This window comes from Salmo salar, chromosome 28 (genome assembly GCF_965601325.2).
Source record: "Salmo salar chromosome 28, fSalSal1, whole genome shotgun sequence".
In the NCBI taxonomy this organism is placed as follows: domain Eukaryota; kingdom Metazoa; phylum Chordata; class Actinopteri; order Salmoniformes; family Salmonidae; genus Salmo; species Salmo salar.
Window position 1 is genome coordinate 23,926,627 of NC_138318.1, and position 19,824 is coordinate 23,946,450.

The 19,824-nt window shown below is 38.0% G+C and overlaps 1 protein-coding gene across 1 annotated transcript in view; it reads left to right on the forward strand.

Annotated features, from left to right (window-relative positions):
• The window catches only part of camkmt (calmodulin-lysine N-methyltransferase), a 243,920-nt gene that overhangs the window by 214,150 nt on the left and 9,946 nt on the right, over positions 1–19,824 (forward strand). Inside the window, exon 10 of the mRNA XM_014179982.3 lies at positions 3,901–4,032. Coding sequence (XP_014035457.1) covers positions 3,901–4,032 — 132 coding nt within the window. The remainder of the gene's footprint in view (positions 1–3,900; positions 4,033–19,824) is intronic.

Genomic DNA, 19,824 nt, shown 5'->3' on the forward strand with positions numbered 1-19,824 from the left:
AGTGATGAGCTTCGTGGGCACTATGGTGTTGAACGCTGAGCAGTAGTCAATGAACATCATTCTCACATAGGTTTTCCTTTTGTCCAGGTGGGAAAGGGCAGTGTGGAGTGCGATTGAGATTTCGTCATCTGTGGATCTGTTGGCTACCGACGTGAGTGCTACCGGGCAGTAATCATTTAGGTAGATTAATTTTGCTTCCTTGGGTACATGGACTATGGTGGTCTGCTTGAAACATGTAGGTATTACAGACTTGGTCAGGGAGAGGTTGAAAATGTCAGTGAAGACACTTGCCAGCTGGTCCGCGCATACTTTGAGTACACGTCCTGGTAATCCATCTGGTCCCGCAGCTTTCTGAATATTGACCTGTTTAAAGGTCTTGCTTACATTGGCTACCGAGAGCGTTTTCACACAGTCGTCCAGAACAGCTGGTGCTCTTGTGCATGCTTCAGTGTTGCTTGCCTCGAAGCGAGCATAAAAGGCATTTAGCTCATCTGGTAGGCTCACGTCACTGGGCAGCTCACGTCTGGGTTTTCCTTTTGTAGTCCGTAATAGTTTTCAAGCCCTGTCACATCCGACGAGCGTCAGAGCTGGTGTAGTAGGATTCAATCTTAGTCCTGTATTGACGCTTTGCTTGTTTGATGGTTCATCTGAGGGCATAGCGGGATTTCTTATAAGAGTCCGGATTAGTGTCCCGCTCCTTGAAAGCGGCAGCTCTAGCCTTTAGCTCGATGTGGATGTTGCCTGTAATCATCTGCCCACTTCCGTATTGAGCGGTCACTGGTACTTCCTGCTTTAGTTTTTTCTTGTAAGCAGGAATCAGGAGGATGGAATTATGGTCAGATTTGCCAAGTGTCGGGCTTGTATGCATCTCTGTGTGTGGAGTGAAGGTGGTGTAGAGTTTTTTTGGTCCTCTGGTTGCACATGTAACATTCTGGTAAAAATCTGGTAAAACTAATTTAAGTTTGCCAGCATTAAAGTCCCCGGCCACTAGGAACGTTGCTTCTGGGTGAGCATTTTCTTGTTTGCTTATGCCCTTATAGAGTTGGTTGAGTGCGGTCTTAGTGTCAGCATCGGTCTGTGGTGGTAAATAGACGGCTACAAATAATATAGATGAGAACTCTCTTGGTAGATAGTGTGGTCTACAGCTTATTATAAGGTACTCAGACGAGCAATACCTCAAGACTTCTTTAAAGATTCACCATCCGCAATAGTTTTGGTAGTTTTGCTTTAAATAATCAGAGCGTACAAAACATTAAGAACACCTGTTCTTTCCATGACATTGACTGACCAGGTGAATCCAGGTGAAAGATATGATCCCTTATTCATGTCACCTGTTAAATCCACTTCAATCAGTATAGATAAAGGGTAGAAGACAGGTTAAAGAAGGATTTTCAAGCCTTGAGACAATTGAGACATGGATTGTGTATGTGTCCCATTCAGAGGGTGAATGGGCAAGACAAAAGATTTAAGTGCCTTTGAATGGGGTATGGTAGTAGGTGCTAGGTGCAACGGTTTGAGTGTGTCAAAAACTGCAACGCTGCTGGGTTTTTCAAGCTAAACAGTTTCCCGTGTGTATCAAGAATGGTATCAAGAATGGTCCACCACCCAAAGGACATCCAGCCAACAGCATCCCTGTGGAACGCTTTGAACACCTCAAAATGATTGACACCCCTAAAGATTCTTATAAATAAAGTAGTCAAAAGTTTTTAGTATTTGATCCCATATTCCTAGCAGGTAATGACTACATCAAGCTTGTGACTTGCAGTTTTTACCATGATTATGGATAATCCTGAATGAAACGTGAAAGTTACAGAGGGTCAAATATCATACCTCGAAGACATGCTAACCTCCCCTGTTATTGGTAATGTTGAGAGGTTAGCATGACTTGGATGTATGATATTTGGCCCTCTGTAACTTTTTCACTCATCATTATTCATCCATTTTAATCCCCCATTGTAAAACAATAAAATGTAAAACAATAACATGTAGAACAATAAAATGTGAAGAAATCCAGTAGTGTAGTCTTTCTATACGCGCTGTAAAATAATATATAATTTACCAATTGTTTTTGCATACAGTATAACTCAGTATTTTTATTATTTATTTTATAAAGTCATTATTACTCATATTTATTAAGGGTGTTGATAATTTCGGACTCCACTGTACACACATACAGTGCTAAAACGTATTCACACCCCTTGACCTTTTCCACATTTTGTTGTTACAGCCTGAATTTAAAATGTGTAACAGAATAACAAATATTTTTAAATATGCATCCTGTTTTCAATAAGCACTAAATTAAAACTGCAAAAAATTGTGGCAAAGAAATTCACTTTATACTGTATCCTGAATACAAAGCGTTATGTTTGGGGCAAATCCAACACAAGAATAATGTGCAAATATGCTAATATTGTAATAATCCAGGTATGCAAAGCTCTTAGAGACTTACCCAGTAAGACTCACACCGCTGCCAAAGGTGATTCTAACATCTTTTGACTCAGGCGTGTGAAAACTTATGTCAATTAGATATTTCTGTATTTCATTTTTCTAAAAATGAGCAAAACAAATGAAAACATGTTTTCACTTTGTCATTATAGGGTATTGTGTGTAGATGGGAGATATTTAAATATATGTAATCCATTTTGAATTCGGGTTGTAACCCAACAGAATGTGTAATAAGTCAAAGGGTATGAATACTTTCTGAAGGCACTGTACATACATACACGCACACTGTGTAAAGTGTATATCTTTGTGAACAACGTAACATAACTGTATGTAATGGGTTATACAGTAAAGCTGCTTGAAGCTTTCCTAAATTAAAACCACCAACACGTACATAATACATGAGTCCGTTTCTGTTATGACATGGACTTAAAATTTAAACAACGTGTTGAAACTTTGTTGCTCCTTTTGCTGAAACAAGCAACAAATGAGTCTTTGGTTGCCTAGGCCTCCCACAATGCAGTAGCAGCACACATAGAAATATAATGAATAGAACGACCTTGGACCCTCTACTCTCTGGCAACTTGAAGGTCTTCACTATTTCCCACAGCCACAAAGTCTCTAATTTCTAAAATGTATCTTATTAAAATGTTATTTTAGATCTAACTTTAACCCTAACTTTAACCAAACTGCTAACCTTAAATTAAGACCAAAAAGCATTTTTTTTATTATATATTGTTACGATATTGCCTATTTTGACTTTGTGGTTGTGCTATCTAGTGGAAACCCAATTTGACTGGTAAAGTCATTGCAATGCAATAGTTTCCATGTTAATGTAGATTGTTCATTCAAATGATGTTAACTGATGTGGCTCATGTAATGGAATGTATTTTTTTGTAATGTCACTTGAGTTGAATCAACAAATCACAGGACATATTGATGGGTACACTTGCTGCTTTTACTTCCTGCTTTGCTCTTCTGTGTACACTCTCAATGGCCTCCAGTCCACCCATTATGCCATCATTGTCTTAAATGGGGACGACCGTTATATATTCATTTTATGTATATGGCAGCACATGCGGAGCAGAGGAGAAAATGTGCGTCTAATTATTTGAATATTAATTGTTTGCTATTCGAACGGTTATTACGGAGACCATGATCATTTGGCTGGCCAATTACCATCATCCAAAATTCCATGACAGTCACAGTCCTAGCAAGCACATAATAGGCAGTTATAAATACACATTAACCTGATTCAGAAACATACCATTACACACGTAAAGTACAGGTGTACTTTTGCAATACATAGGTTTTTCAATTGTTTTTTAATAAATTCATAGACTGTGTATCTCTTTCTCTGTATCTCTCTCTGTCTCTCTCTCGGTCTTTCTGTTCTCTCTCTGTCTGTCACTCTCTCTTTATCTATTTCTGTGTCTCTCTCTCTGTCTGTCTTTGTAGGGTACAGCCCTGGTGTTTGCCCCCACTAGAGGAGACACTCTGGGGGAGTTCTGTCAGCTGGCCGAGGGGACGGGGCTCCAAGTCTGTCGCTATGAGAAGTATGATGAACAGGTGTGGGATCTCCACTTAAAGGTGAGCGAGACGCTTGGTACTGGAGCTAGAGCCCTGTCTGACAGGCCCTGTCCTAACCCTGAAGAGAAATGTGTTCTGTCCTCCAAACCCTTACAGGGAGGGTCTCTTGTCGAAAAACATCAAGGAAAGGGTGCTGTCCAAAGTTTATAAGATGTAGGTAGCCCAGGATCTGAGTATATAGTGCTGTAAAGGCCTTGCACATTGAGAAAGAACAATCTCTAGTGCAGTTGCTATATAATCTTAGTGAAAGAGAGAGCAAGGGAGAGAGAAAGAGGCAGTGTTAAGAGCAGCAGTCAGTGTCCAGCTGGTTAATGGAAGAGCGTGGGTGTGGGCGGCGCCTGGCGCGTGGTGGGCATGATGGCAGGCACACTGAGTGGCCCATTCAACTGCCTGGAACCGTCAGAATGGACCGGCCTACTGAAGGGTAAAAGGGTCTGTCAACAGGACTCGGTCTTTCTTCTCTCAGGGGTATTGTATCCTACAATGGAGGTCTGGAGTACTGCTGGTTTTCTGTTATACCTGATAATTTATTGCACCCACCTGGTCTCCCAGGTCTAAATCAGTCCCTGATTAGAGCAGTGGAACTGGCTTTGAGGTCCAGATTTGAATTTGAGGTCTCTATTCTATGAGTGATTGAGCTGCAGCCTTTTGAGCTCCCACCATTCTGCTGGGCTGTGGGCGACCAAGGACTGATAATAATAATGTATTGGATTAATTTAGCGACTTTCTACATACTGATGTACTCAAAGTGCTTTACATACAGTAGTAAGCGGGAAACTCTCCTCTCTCTGGCAGTCTGTGAGGTTACCTAGGCCATGAGAAAGTAATTTATACTAATGGTATAAATGGTTCAGTAGAGATTGAATGTGGTTCTGGTTAAAGCTTAAACACACTGGTAGGATTGTCAAACGTTTGCCTGGCAGCAGTACTTAGCATCTCTGAACCTAGTGTCGGCAGTCAATCTCTTTTGTGTTCACACAGCAAAGACCAAGTTGTCAGCCACTAAGCCTTGTTCAAATACTCCAAACCAGAAGGTGGCAGTAGCGTTGTTTGGCAATGCATGTCCGTGTGTGTTGCTTATAGTCTAGATTCCAATGTCAGCTAGCTGCGCTACTGTTGCTATTTTGCAGAAGGCCCTTGTTTATACTAGCCAAATAGCTACAGCTAGATAACTACCTAGCAAGATGAATTCACTCTCCATAATCCCATACTGCCAGTGCCAGCCCATAGTCAAATGTTTAGATAGCTAACAAATGTTAGCATATTCACTAGCTATCACAACATAGCTAGCTAGCTTGCTAAGGACACTGCACTAACTTGGGAGTTTATACAGGCAGCTGTTTCATTTAAACTAGCTAATCCATTGTGATGAATTATAATGTCAATACTAGCTACAGTGGTTAGCTAGCTTGAAGAAAGTATTTAGTGTTGTGTGCATGGCGTCTGTGCACTTAGGTAGCTACCATCCCATAACCTACATTGCATATGAAGTGTGACTAGCTCATCCGTGGATCTATGAATAAAATACCCACTTTTTGTATTATTTGTTTTTGTTGGCTCCCCCACATGGGAGTTCGTGCTCTCTGATTGGGTGAAAGTCAAGTTTTTGGCCACTGATGAGCATTGTGATTGTACAAGTAGAAACAGTAGGTTTGTTGCTACCGGGTTGGCACGCAGCAGGTACCGCTTTTGTTCTAGCAAGAGAAGGAACGGCCTCCCACTGTGATAAGTACATACCGGAAGTCTATCAGCAGTGAGATTATCGGTGTGTTTCATGCTTTAGACGGTTAAGGTTTGTTGTCTTTGTCCCTATGGCGTCATGACAGCTATAAATTATATAGACCGACGAGGTAACAGACAGACCTACTAGGTAATAGACAGACAGACAGTGGAATATAAAGTGGCACTTAGAAGCCCATTAGTCGGGGGATTAGCCAGCAGGGTGGGGCGGGTTCAGGTTTCTCTCCAATTAGCAGCCTGGTCCTGGGACTGACCTCTAGGTGGGACTGGGGTCAGGGTTCAACAGTTAGGATGGGAACATGCAACATTACAGAATGTTCAGATAATGACCATGTTGTCAGGTGGGATGGGATAGTTAGTATAGCAGGCAGCCAGTATCAGGCAGGTCCCCGTGATCTAAGTCAGTATTCGACGTCCATCCACATCTGAGGAAGTCAGGAGATGATGTGGAAACCGGCCACTAGGGGCAACAGTGAGCGCTTTTACCTTCAAGCAATGGACGGGGATGGTGGATGGGCGTAAGCATCTGCCTCTGGTTCCAAAGGTTTTCGAATCCAGTGATAAAGTTGTTTTTGATATTTTTGTTTTAAGCCTATCCCAAACCTTAACCCTTATTTTAACCATTCGGAGTTAATGCCTAACCTTAAGAATTCTGAGTGAGTTAATTACTAAACTTAACCTTGAAACGATACAGAAAAGTAACCAAACACTTCAAAATTTGAGGTTTGGAGCAACTTCGAAATTTGAAGTTTGAGAAACATGGATGAACATCTAATTCTGACATGAGACTGAGAGCTTGTTGGCCAGTATATAGGGTGCCTCCCTTCATAACATGACACAGTATTTACAGTACCAGTCAAAAGTTTGGACATAGCTACTCATTCATGGTTTTTCTATATTTTAACCATTTTTCTACATTCTAGAATAATAGTGAAGACACCCAAACTATGAAATAACACATATGGAATCATGTAGTAACCCAAAAAAGTGTTAAACAAATCAAAATAGATTTTAGATTCTTCCGTAGCCACCCTTTGCCTTGATTACAGCTTTGCCCACTCTTGGCATTCTCTCAACCAGCTTCACCTGGAATGCTTTTCCAACAGTCTTGAAACAGTTCCCACATATGCTGAGCACTTGTTGGCTGATTTTCCTTCACTCTGCAGTCCAATTCACCCCAAACCATATCAATTGAGTTGAGGTCGTGAGATTGTGGAGGCCAGGTCATTTGATGCAGCACTCCATCACTCTCCTTCTTGGTTAAATAGCCCTTACACAGCCTGGAGGTGTGTTGGGTAATTGTCCTGTTGAAAAACAAATCATTGTCCCAATAAGCGCAAACCAGATGGGATGGCGTATTGCTGCAGAATGCTGTGGTAGCCATGCTGGTTAAGTGTGCCTTGAATTCTAAATAAATCACTGACAGTGTCACCAGCAAAGTACCCCCACACCATCACACCTCCTCCTCCATGCTTCACGGTAGGAACCACACATGCGGAGATCATCCGTTCACCTACTCTGCCTCTCACAAAGACACAGCGGTTAGAACCAAAAATCTCAATTTCGGACTCATCAGACAAAATGACAGATTTCCACCAGTCTGATATCCATTGCTAGTGTTTCTTGGCCCAAGCAAGTCTCTTCTTATTATTGGTGTCCTTTAGTAGTGGTTTCTTTGCAGCAATTTGACCATGAAGGCCTGATTCACGCAGTCTCCTCTGAACAGTTGATGTTGAGATGTGTCTGTTACTTGAACTCTGTGAAGCATTTATTTGGGCTGCAATCTGAGGTGCGGAGTGTAAATTCATTGAAGTTACTCTAATGAACTTATCCTTTGCGCTTGAGGTAACTATGGGTCTTCCTTTCCTGTGGCGGTCCTCATGAGAGCCAGTTTCATCATAGCGTTTGATGGTTTTTCCGACTGCACTTGAAGTAACGTTCAAAGTTCTTGAAACGTTCCGTAGTGACTGACCATCAGGTCTTCAAGTAATGATGGACTGTCATTTCTTTTTGCTTATTTGAGCTGTTCTTGCCATAATATTGGCTTGGTCTTTTACCAAATAGGGCTATCTTCTGTATACCACCCCTACCTTGTCACAACACAACTGATTGGCTCAAACGCATTAAGAAGGAAATAAATTCCACAAATGTACTTTTAACAAGGCACACCTGTTAATTGAAATGCATTCCAGGTGACTACCTCATGAAGCTGGTTGAGAGAATGCCAAGTGTGGAAAACTGTCATCAAGGGTGGGTGGCTACTTTGAAGAATCTCAAATATATTTTGATTTGTTTAACACCATGTTGGTTACTGTATGATTCCATATGTTATTTTATAGATTTGATGTCTTCACTAGTATTCTACAATGTATAAAATAGTAAAACAATAAAGAAAAACCCTTGAATGAGTAGGTGTGTCTAAACTTTGGACCAGTACTGTACATTGAATGTCCTCTATTAACCAGTAGATTCTCAGGTGCCAAGGAACTCTTAACACACTCCTTTTTTTTAAACGCATACACACACACACACACAGTCTCTCTCTCCACCACCTCCTCTTCATTGTGCCCTTGATGTACCTGAAGTCTGCTGGGGTCTTTGTTGGAGCTGGACCACATACGGTTTCTCTGTGTAGATAATGATGGGAGACCAGAGGGGGCGGGAGAGCTGAGTCAAGTGTCCCACTCCCATGGTCTTTGTGCAATTACACAGAGGTGTGTGTTTCTGGGTCTTTCTGTGTGTGCGTGCATGTGTGTGTGTGTGCGTGCATCATAAGGCCAACGCACACACACACACAGGGTCAGCTGCTGTGTGTGGATATAGCGGCAGGCTGAAGTGGCCTCATCATATCAGAAAGTGATTAATTCTCCTCTGCTTATCTTCTGATGAACATTCTGCCCCCTGTGTGTCAGCTGATATATGTGCACGCAGGACACACACCACTAAGACTTCTATCACACCCAGCAGATGACTTCAACACACACATGCACGCAGACGCACGCACACACACACAAACACCATAAGATACACAGCCTACAGGAAGGAGGTGGTCAGAGACTTAGCAGTGTGGTGCCTGGACAACAACCTCTCCCTCAAAGTTAGTAAGACCAAGGAGCTGTTGTCGACTATAGGAGAATAAGGGGAGAGCAGCGACGGGGCTGTAGTGGAGCAGGTCGAGAGCTTCACGTTCCTTGGCGTCCACATCACTAAGGACTTAACATGGTTCACACACACCCGCACAATCAAGAAAAGGACACGACAGCTCTTCTTTCCCCTCAGGAGGCTTAAAATATTTGGCTTTGGGCCTCAGATCCTCCAAAAGTTCTACAGCTGCACCACAGAGAGCATCTTGACTGGTTGCAGCACCGCCTGGTAGGGCAAATGCACTCCCCTCAACCGCAAAGCCCTACAGAGAGTGGTACGAACAGCCCAGTACATCACTGAGACTGAGATCCCTGACATCCAGGACCTCTATGTCAGGTGGTGTCAGAGGAAGGCCTGAAAAATTGTCAGACTCCAGCCACCCAAGTCATACTGTTCACTCTGCTATCATCAGGCAAACGGTACCAAAGCATCGGCAATCGGAACAACAGCTTCTACCCCCAAGCCATAAGACCGCTAAATAGCCAGGCTGCTAAATAGTCAATTAATTGTACCCAAACTATCTGTACTGTCTCTATCTTGCACTGACCCTATGCAAACTCACTAGACTATATATACACACTCACTCACACACATTCACATACACTACATATGCGCACACACACACACAACACACACACACGCATACTGTCACAACACAAACACACACATACATACATTTTACACACACACGCGCACACACACACTTTTACACTCATCATTTGCTGCTGCTACTCTGTTCTTTATTTTATTCGTATTATTATCTATCCTGATGCCTAGTCACTTTACCCTGCCTTCATGTACATATCTAAAATACCTTATTATTATCTATCCTGATGTCTAGTCACTTTACCCTGCCTTCATGTACATATCTAAAATACCTTATTATTATCTATCCTGATACCTAGTCACTTTACCCTGCCTTCATGTACATATCTAAAATACCTTATTATTATCTATCCTGATGTCTAGTCACTTTACCCTGCCTTCATGTACATATCTAAAATACCTTATTATTATCTATCCTGATGTCTAGTCACTTTACCCTGCCTTCATGTACATATCTAAAATACCTTATTATTATCTATCCTGATACCTAGTCACTTTACCCTGCCTTCATGTACATATCTAAAATACCTTATTATTATCTATCCTGATGCCTAGTCACTTTACCCTGCCTTCATGTACATATCTAAAATACCTTATTATTATCTATCCTGATGTCTAGTCACTTTACCCTGCCTTCATCTACATATCTAAAATACCTTATTATTATCTATCCTGATGTCTAGTCACTTTACCCTGCCTTCATGTACATATCTAAAATACCTTATTATTATCTATCCTGATACCTAGTCACTTTACCCTGCCTTCATCTACATATCTAAAATACCTTATTATTATCTATCCTGATGCCTAGTCACTTTACCCTGCCTTCATGTACATATCTAAAATACCTTATTATTATCTATCCTGATGTCTAGTCACTTTACCCTGCCTTCATGTACATATCTACCTCAAATACCTTATTATTATCTATCCTGATGTCTAGTCACTTTACCCTGCCTTCATCTACATATCTAAAATACCTTATTATTATCTATCCTGATGCCTAGTCACTTTACCCTGCCTTCATGTACATATCTAAAATACCTTATTATTATCTATCCTGATGTCTAGTCACTTTACCCTGCCTTCATGTACATATCTACCTCAAATACCTTATTATTATCTATCCTGATGTCTAGTCACTTTACCCTGCCTTCATCTACATATCTAAAATACCTTATTATTATCTATCCTGATGCCTAGTCACTTTACCCTGCCTTCATCTACATATCTAAAATACCTTATTATTATCTATCCTGATACCTAGTCACTTTACCCTGCCTTCATCTACATATCTAAAATACCTTATTATTATCTATCCTGATGTCTAGTCACTTTACCCTGCCTTCATGTACATATCTACCTCAAATACCTTATTATTATCTATCCTGATGTCTAGTCACTTTACCCTGCCTTCATGTACATATCTACCTCAAATACCTTATTATTATCTATCCTGATGCCTAGTCACTTTACCCTGCCTTTATGTATATATCTACCTCAAATACCTTATTATTATCTATCCTGATGTCTAGTCACTTTACCCTGCCTTCATGTACATATCTAAAATACCTTATTATTATCTATCCTGATACCTAGTCACTTTACCCTGCCTTCATGTACATATCTAAAATACCTTATTATTATCTATCCTGATGCCTAGTCACTTTACCCTGCCTTCATCTACATATCTAAAATACCTTATTATTATCTATCCTGATGTCTAGTCACTTTACCCTGCCTTCATCTACATATCTAAAATACCTTATTATTATGTATCCTGATGTCTAGTCACTTTACCCTGCCTTCATGTACATATCTAAAATACCTTATTATTATCTATCCTGATGTCTAGTCACTTTACCCTGCCTTCATCTACATATCTAAAATACCTTATTATTATCTATCCTGATGTCTAGTCACTTTACCCTGCCTTCATGTACATATCTACCTCAAATACCTTATTATTATCTATCCTGATGCCTAGTCACTTTACCCTGCCTTTATGTATATATCTACCTCAAATACCTTATTATTATCTATCCTGATGTCTAGTCACTTTACCCTGCCTTCATGTACATATCTAAAATACCTTATTATTATCTATCCTGATACCTAGTCACTTTACCCTGCCTTCATCTACATATCTAAAATACCTTATTATTATCTATCCTGATGTCTAGTCACTTTACCCTGCCTTCATGTACATATCTACCTTAAATACCTTATTATTATCTATCCTGATACCTAGTCACTTTACCCTGCCTTCATCTACATATCTAAAATACCTTATTATTATCTATCCTGATGCCTAGTCACTTTACCCTGCCTTCATCTACATATCTAAAATACCTTATTATTATCTATCCTGATGCCTAGTCACTTTACCCTGCCTTCATCTACATATCTAACATACCTTATTATTATCTATCCTGATGTCTAGTCACTTTACCCTGCCTTCATCTACATATCTAAAATACCTTATTATTATCTATCCTGATGTCTAGTCACTTTACCCTGCCTTCATGTACATATCTACCTCAAATACCTTATTATTATCTATCCTGATGCCTAGTCACTTTACCCTGCCTTCATGTACATATCTACCTCAAATACCTTATTATTATCTATCCTGATGTCTAGTCACTTTACCCTGCCTTCATGTACATATCTAAAATACCTTATTATTATCTATCCTGATACCTAGTCACTTTACCCTGCCTTCATGTACATATCTAAAATACCTTATTATTATCTATCCTGATGCCTAGTCACTTTACCCTGCCTTCATCTACATATCTAAAATACCTTATTATTATCTATCCTGATGTCTAGTCACTTTACCCTGCCTTCATCTACATATCTAAAATACCTTATTATTATGTATCCTGATGTCTAGTCACTTTACCCTGCCTTCATGTACATATCTAAAATACCTTATTATTATCTATCCTGATGTCTAGTCACTTTACCCTGCCTTCATCTACATATCTAAAATACCTTATTATTATCTATCCTGATGTCTAGTCACTTTACCCTGCCTTCATGTACATATCTACCTCAAATACCTTATTATTATCTATCCTGATGCCTAGTCACTTTACCCTGCCTTTATGTATATATCTACCTCAAATACCTTATTATTATCTATCCTGATGTCTAGTCACTTTACCCTGCCTTCATGTACATATCTAAAATACCTTATTATTATCTATCCTGATACCTAGTCACTTTACCCTGCCTTCATCTACATATCTAAAATACCTTATTATTATCTATCCTGATGTCTAGTCACTTTACCCTGCCTTCATGTACATATCTACCTTAAATACCTTATTATTATCTATCCTGATGTCTAGTCACTTTACCCTGCCTTCATCTACATATCTAAAATACCTTATTATTATCTATCCTGATGACTAGTCACTTTACCCTGCCTTCATCTACATATCTAAAATACCTTATTATTATCTATCCTGATGCCTAGTCACTTTACCCTGCCTTTATGTACATATCTAAAATACCTTATTATTATCTATCCTGATACCTAGTCACTTTACCCTGCCTTCATGTACATATCTACCTCAAATACCTTATTATTATCTATCCTGATGTCTAGTCACTTTACCCTGCCTTCATGTACATATCTAAAATACCTTATTATTATCTATCCTGATACCTAGTCACTTTACCCTGCCTTCATCTACATATCTAAAATACCTTATTATTATCTATCCTGATGCCTAGTCACTTTACCCTGCCTTCATCTACATATCTAAAATACCTTATTATTATCTATCCTGATGCCTAGTCACTTTACCCTGCCTTCATCTACATATCTAAAATACCTTATTATTATCTATCCTGATGTCTAGTCACTTTACCCTGCCTTCATCTACATATCTAAAATACCTTATTATTATCTATCCTGATGTCTAGTCACTTTACCCTGCCTTCATGTACATATCTACCTCAAATACCTTATTATTATCTATCCTGATGCCTAGTCACTTTACCCTGCCTTTATGTATATATCTACCTCAAATACCTTATTATTATCTATCCTGATGTCTAGTCACTTTACCCTGCCTTCATGTACATATCTAAAATACCTTATTATTATCTATCCTGATACCTAGTCACTTTACCCTGCCTTCATGTACATATCTACCTCAAATACCTTATTATTATCTATCCTGATGCCTAGTCACTTTACCCTGCCTTTATGTATATATCTACCTCAAATACCTTATTATTATCTATCCTGATGTCTAGTCACTTTACCCTGCCTTCATGTACATATCTAAAATACCTTATTATTATCTATCCTGATGTCTAGTCACTTTACCCTGCCTTCATGTACATATCTACCTTAAATACCTTATTATTATCTATCCTGATGTCTAGTCACTTTACCCTGCCTTCATGTACATATCTAAAATACCTTATTATTATCTATCCTGATGTCTAGTCACTTTACCCTGCCTTCATCTACATATCTAAAATACCTTATTATTATCTATCCTGATGTCTAGTCACTTTACCCTGCCTTCATGTACATATCTACCTCAAATACCTTATTATTATCTATCCTGATGCCTAGTCACTTTACCCTGCCTTTATGTATATATCTACCTCAAATACCTTATTATTATCTATCCTGATGCCTAGTCACTTTACCCTGCCTTTATGTATATATCTACCTCAAATACCTTATTATTATCTATCCTGATGCCTAGTCACTTTACCCTGCCTTCATGTACATACCTACCTCAAATACCTTATTATTATCTATCCTGATGTCTAGTCACTTTACCCTGCCTTCATGTACATATCTAAAATACCTTATTATTTTCTATCCTGATACCTAGTCACTTTACCCTGCCTTCATCTACATATCTAAAATACCTTATTATTATCTATCCTGATGTCTAGTCACTTTACCCTGCCTTCATCTACATATCTAAAATACCTTATTATTATCTATCCTGATACCTAGTCACTTTACCCTGCCTTCATCTACATATCTAAAATACCTTATTATTATCTATCCTGATGTCTAGTCACTTTACCCTGCCTTCATCTACATATCTAAAATACCTTATTATTATCTATCCTGATGCCTAGTCACTTTACCCTGCCTTCATGTACATATCTAAAATACCTTATTATTATCTATCCTGATGTCTAGTCACTTTACCCTGCCTTCATCTACATATCTAAAATACCTTATTATTATCTATCCTGATGTCTAGTCACTTTACCCTGCCTTCATGTACATATCTAAAATACCTTATTATTATCTATCCTGATACCTAGTCACTTTACCCTGCCTTCATCTACATATCTAAAATACCTTATTATTATCTATCCTGATGTCTAGTCACTTTACCCTGCCTTCATCTACATATCTAAAATACCTTATTATTATCTATCCTGATGTCTAGTCACTTTACCCTGCCTTTATGTACATATCTACCTCAAATACCTTATTATTATCTATCCTGATGCCTAGTCACTTTACCCTGCCTTCATGTACATATCTAAAATACCTTATTATTATCTATCCTGATGTCTAGTCACTTTACCCTGCCTTCATGTACATATCTAAAATACCTTATTATTATCTATCCTGATGTCTAGTCACTTTACCCTGCCTTCATGTACATATCTAAAATACCTTATTATTATCTATCCTGATGCCTAGTCACTTTACCCTGCCTTCATCTACATATCTAAAATACCTTATTATTATCTATCCTGATGCCTAGTCACTTTACCCTGCCTTCATCTACATATCTAAAATACCTTATTATTATCTATCCTGATACCTAGTCACTTTACCCTGCCTTTATGTACATATCTACCTCAAATACCTTATTATTATCTATCCTGATGCCTAGTCACTTTACCCTGCCTTCATCTACATATCTACCTCAAATACCTTATTATTATCTATCCTGATGCCTAGTCACTTTACCCTGCCTTCATCTACATATCTAAAATACCTTATTATTATCTATCCTGATGCCTAGTCAATTTACCCTGCCTTCATCTACATATCTACCTCAAATACCTTATTATTATCTATCCTGATGTCTAGTCACTTTACCCTGCCTTCATCTACATATCTAAAATACCTTATTATTATCTATCCTGATGTCTAGTCACTTTACCCTGCCTTCATGTACATATCTAAAATACCTTATTATTATCTATCCTGATACCTAGTCACTTTACCCTGCCTTCATCTACATATCTAAAATACCTTATTATTATCTATCCTGATGCCTAGTCACTTTACCCTGCCTTCATCTACATATCTAAAATACCTTATTATTATCTATCCTGATGCCTAGTCACTTTACCCTGCCTTCATCTACATATCTAAAATACCTTATTATTATCTATCCTGATGTCTAGTCACTTTACCCTGCCTTCATCTACATATCTAAAATACCTTATTATTATCTATCCTGATGTCTAGTCACTTTACCCTGCCTTCATGTACATATCTACCTCAAATACCTTATTATTATCTATCCTGATGCCTAGTCACTTTACCCTGCCTTTATGTATATATCTACCTCAAATACCTTATTATTATCTATCCTGATGTCTAGTCACTTTACCCTGCCTTCATGTACATATCTAAAATACCTTATTATTATCTATCCTGATACCTAGTCACTTTACCCTGCCTTCATGTACATATCTAAAATACCTTATTATTATCTATCCTGATGCCTAGTCACTTTACCCTGCCTTCATCTACATATCTAAAATACCTTATTATTATCTATCCTGATGTCTAGTCACTTTACCCTGCCTTCATCTACATATCTAAAATACCTTATTATTATCTATCCTGATACCTAGTCACTTTACCCTGCCTTCATCTACATATCTAAAATACCTTATTATTATCTATCCTGATGTCTAGTCACTTTACCCTGCCTTCATCTACATATCTAAAATACCTTATTATTATCTATCCTGATGCCTAGTCACTTTACCCTGCCTTCATGTACATATCTAAAATACCTTATTATTATCTATCCTGATGTCTAGTCACTTTACCCTGCCTTCATCTACATATCTAAAATACCTTATTATTATCTATCCTGATGTCTAGTCACTTTACCCTGCCTTCATGTACATATCTAAAATACCTTATTATTATCTATCCTGATGTCTAGTCACTTTACCCTGCCTTCATGTACATATCTAAAATACCTTATTATTATCTATCCTGATACCTAGTCACTTTACCCTGCCTTCATCTACATATCTAAAATACCTTATTATTATCTATCCTGATGACTAGTCACTTTACCCTGCCTTCATGTACATATCTAAAATACCTTATTATTATCTATCCTGATACCTAGTCACTTTACCCTGCCTTCATCTACATATCTAAAATACCTTATTATTATCTATCCTGATGTCTAGTCACTTTACCCTGCCTTCATGTACATATCTAAAATACCTTATTATTATCTATCCTGATGTCTAGTCACTTTACCCTGCCTTTATGTACATATCTACCTCAAATACCTTATTATTATCTATCCTGATGTCTAGTCACTTTACCCTGCCTTCATCTACATATCTAAAATACCTTATTATTATCTATCCTGATGCCTAGTCACTTTACCCTGCCTTCATCTACATATCTAAAATACCTTATTATTATCTATCCTGATGCCTAGTCACTTTACCCTGCCTTCATGTACATATCTAAAATACCTTATTATTATCTATCCTGATACCTAGTCACTTTACCCTGCCTTCATGTACATATCTAAAATACCTTATTATTATCTATCCTGATGTCTAGTCACTTTACCCTGCCTTCATGTACATATCTAAAATACCTTATTATTATCTATCCTGATGTCTAGTCACTTTACCCTGCCTTCATGTACATATCTAAAATACCTTATTATTATCTATCCTGATGTCTAGTCACTTTACCCTGCCTTCATGTACATATCTAAAATACCTTATTATTATCTATCCTGATGTCTAGTCACTTTACCCTGCCTTCATGTACATATCTAAAATACCTTATTATTATCTATCCTGATGCCTAGTCACTTTACCCTGCCTTCATCTACATATCTAAAATACCTTATTATTATCTATCCTGATGCCTAGTCACTTTACCCTGCCTTCATCTACATATCTAAAATACCTTATTATTATCTATCCTGATACCTAGTCACTTTACCCTGCCTTCATCTACATATCTACCTCAAATACCTTATTATTATCTATCCTGATGTCTAGTCACTTTACCCTGCCTTCATGTACATATCTAAAATACCTTATTATTATCTATCCTGATGTCTAGTCACTTTACCCTGCCTTCATCTACATATCTAAAATACCTTATTATTATCTATCCTGATGCCTAGTCACTTTACCCTGCCTTCATCTACATATCTACCTCAAATACCTTATTATTATCTATCCTGAAGTCTAGTCACTTTACCCTGCCTTCATGTACATATCTACCTCAAATACCTTATTATTATCTATCCTGATGTCTAGTCACTTTACCCTGCCTTCATCTACATATCTAAAATACCTTATTATTATCTATCCTGATACCTAGTCACTTTACCCTGCCTTCATGTACATATCTACCTCAAATACCTTATTATCTATCCTGATGTCTAGTCACTTTAACCTGCCTTCATGTACATATCTACCTCAAATACCTTATTATTATCTATCCTGATGCCTAGTCACTTTACCCTGCCTTCATGTATACATCTACCTCAAATACCTTATTATTATCTATCCTGATGTCTAGTCACTTTACCCTGCCTTCATGTACATATCTACCTCAAATACCTTATTATTATCTATCCTGATGCCTAGTCACTTTACCCTGCCTTCATCTACATATCTACCTCAAATACCTTATTATTATCTATCCTGATGTCTAGTCACTTTACCCTGCCTTCATCTACATATCTAAAATACCTTATTATTATCTATCCTGATGCCTAGTCACTTTACCCTGCCTTCATGTACATATCTAAAATACCTTATTATTATCTATCCTGATACCTAGTCACTTTACCCTGCCTTCATGTACATATCTACCTCAAATACCTTATTATTATCTATCCTGATGCCAAGTCACTTTACCCTGCCTTTATGTATATATCTACCTCAAATACCTTATTATTATCTATCCTGATGCCTTGTCACTTTACCCTGCCTTCATGTACATATCTACCTCAAATACCTCATTATTATTATCTATCCTGATGCCTAGTCACTTTACCCTGCCTTCATGTACATATCTACCTCAAATACCTTATTATTATCTATCCTGATGCCTAGTCACTTTACCCTGCCTTCATGTACATATCTACCTCAAATACCTTATTATTATCTATCCTGATATCTAGTCACTTTACCCTGCCTTCATGTTCATACCTACCTCAAATACCTTATTATCATCTATCCTGATGTCTAGTCACTTTACCCTGCCTTCATGTACATATCTAAAATACCTTATTATTATCTATCCTGATACCTAGTCACTTTACCCTGCCTTTATGTATATATCTACCTCAAATACCTTATTATTATCTATCCTGATGCCTAGTCACTTTACCCTGCCTTCATGTACATATCTACCTCAAATACCTTATTATTATCTATCCTGATGCCTAGTCACTTTACCCTGCCTTCATGTACATATCTACCTCAAATACCTTATTATTATCTATCCTGATGTCTAGTCACTTTACCCTGCCTTCATGTACATATCTACCTCAAATACCTTATTATTATCTATCCTGATGTCTAGTCACTTTACCCTGCCTTCATGTACATATCTACCTCAAATACCTTATTATTATCTATCCTGATGCCTAGTCACTTTACCCTGCCTTCATGTACATATCTACCTCAAATACCTTATTATTATCTATCCTGATGTCTAGTCACTTTACCCTGCCTTCATGTATATATCTACCTCAAATACCTTATTATTATCTATCCTGATGTCTAGTCACTTTACACTGCCTTCATGTACATATCTACCTCAAATACCTTATTATTATCTATCCTGATGCCTAGTCACTTTACCCTGCCTTCATGTACATATCTACCTCAAATACCTTATTATTATCTATCCTGATGCCTAGTCACTTTACCCTGCCTTTATGTACATATCTAAAATACCTTATTATTATCTATCCTGATACCTAGTCACTTTACCCTGCCTTCATGTACATATCTAAAATACCTTATTATTATCTATCCTGATGTCTA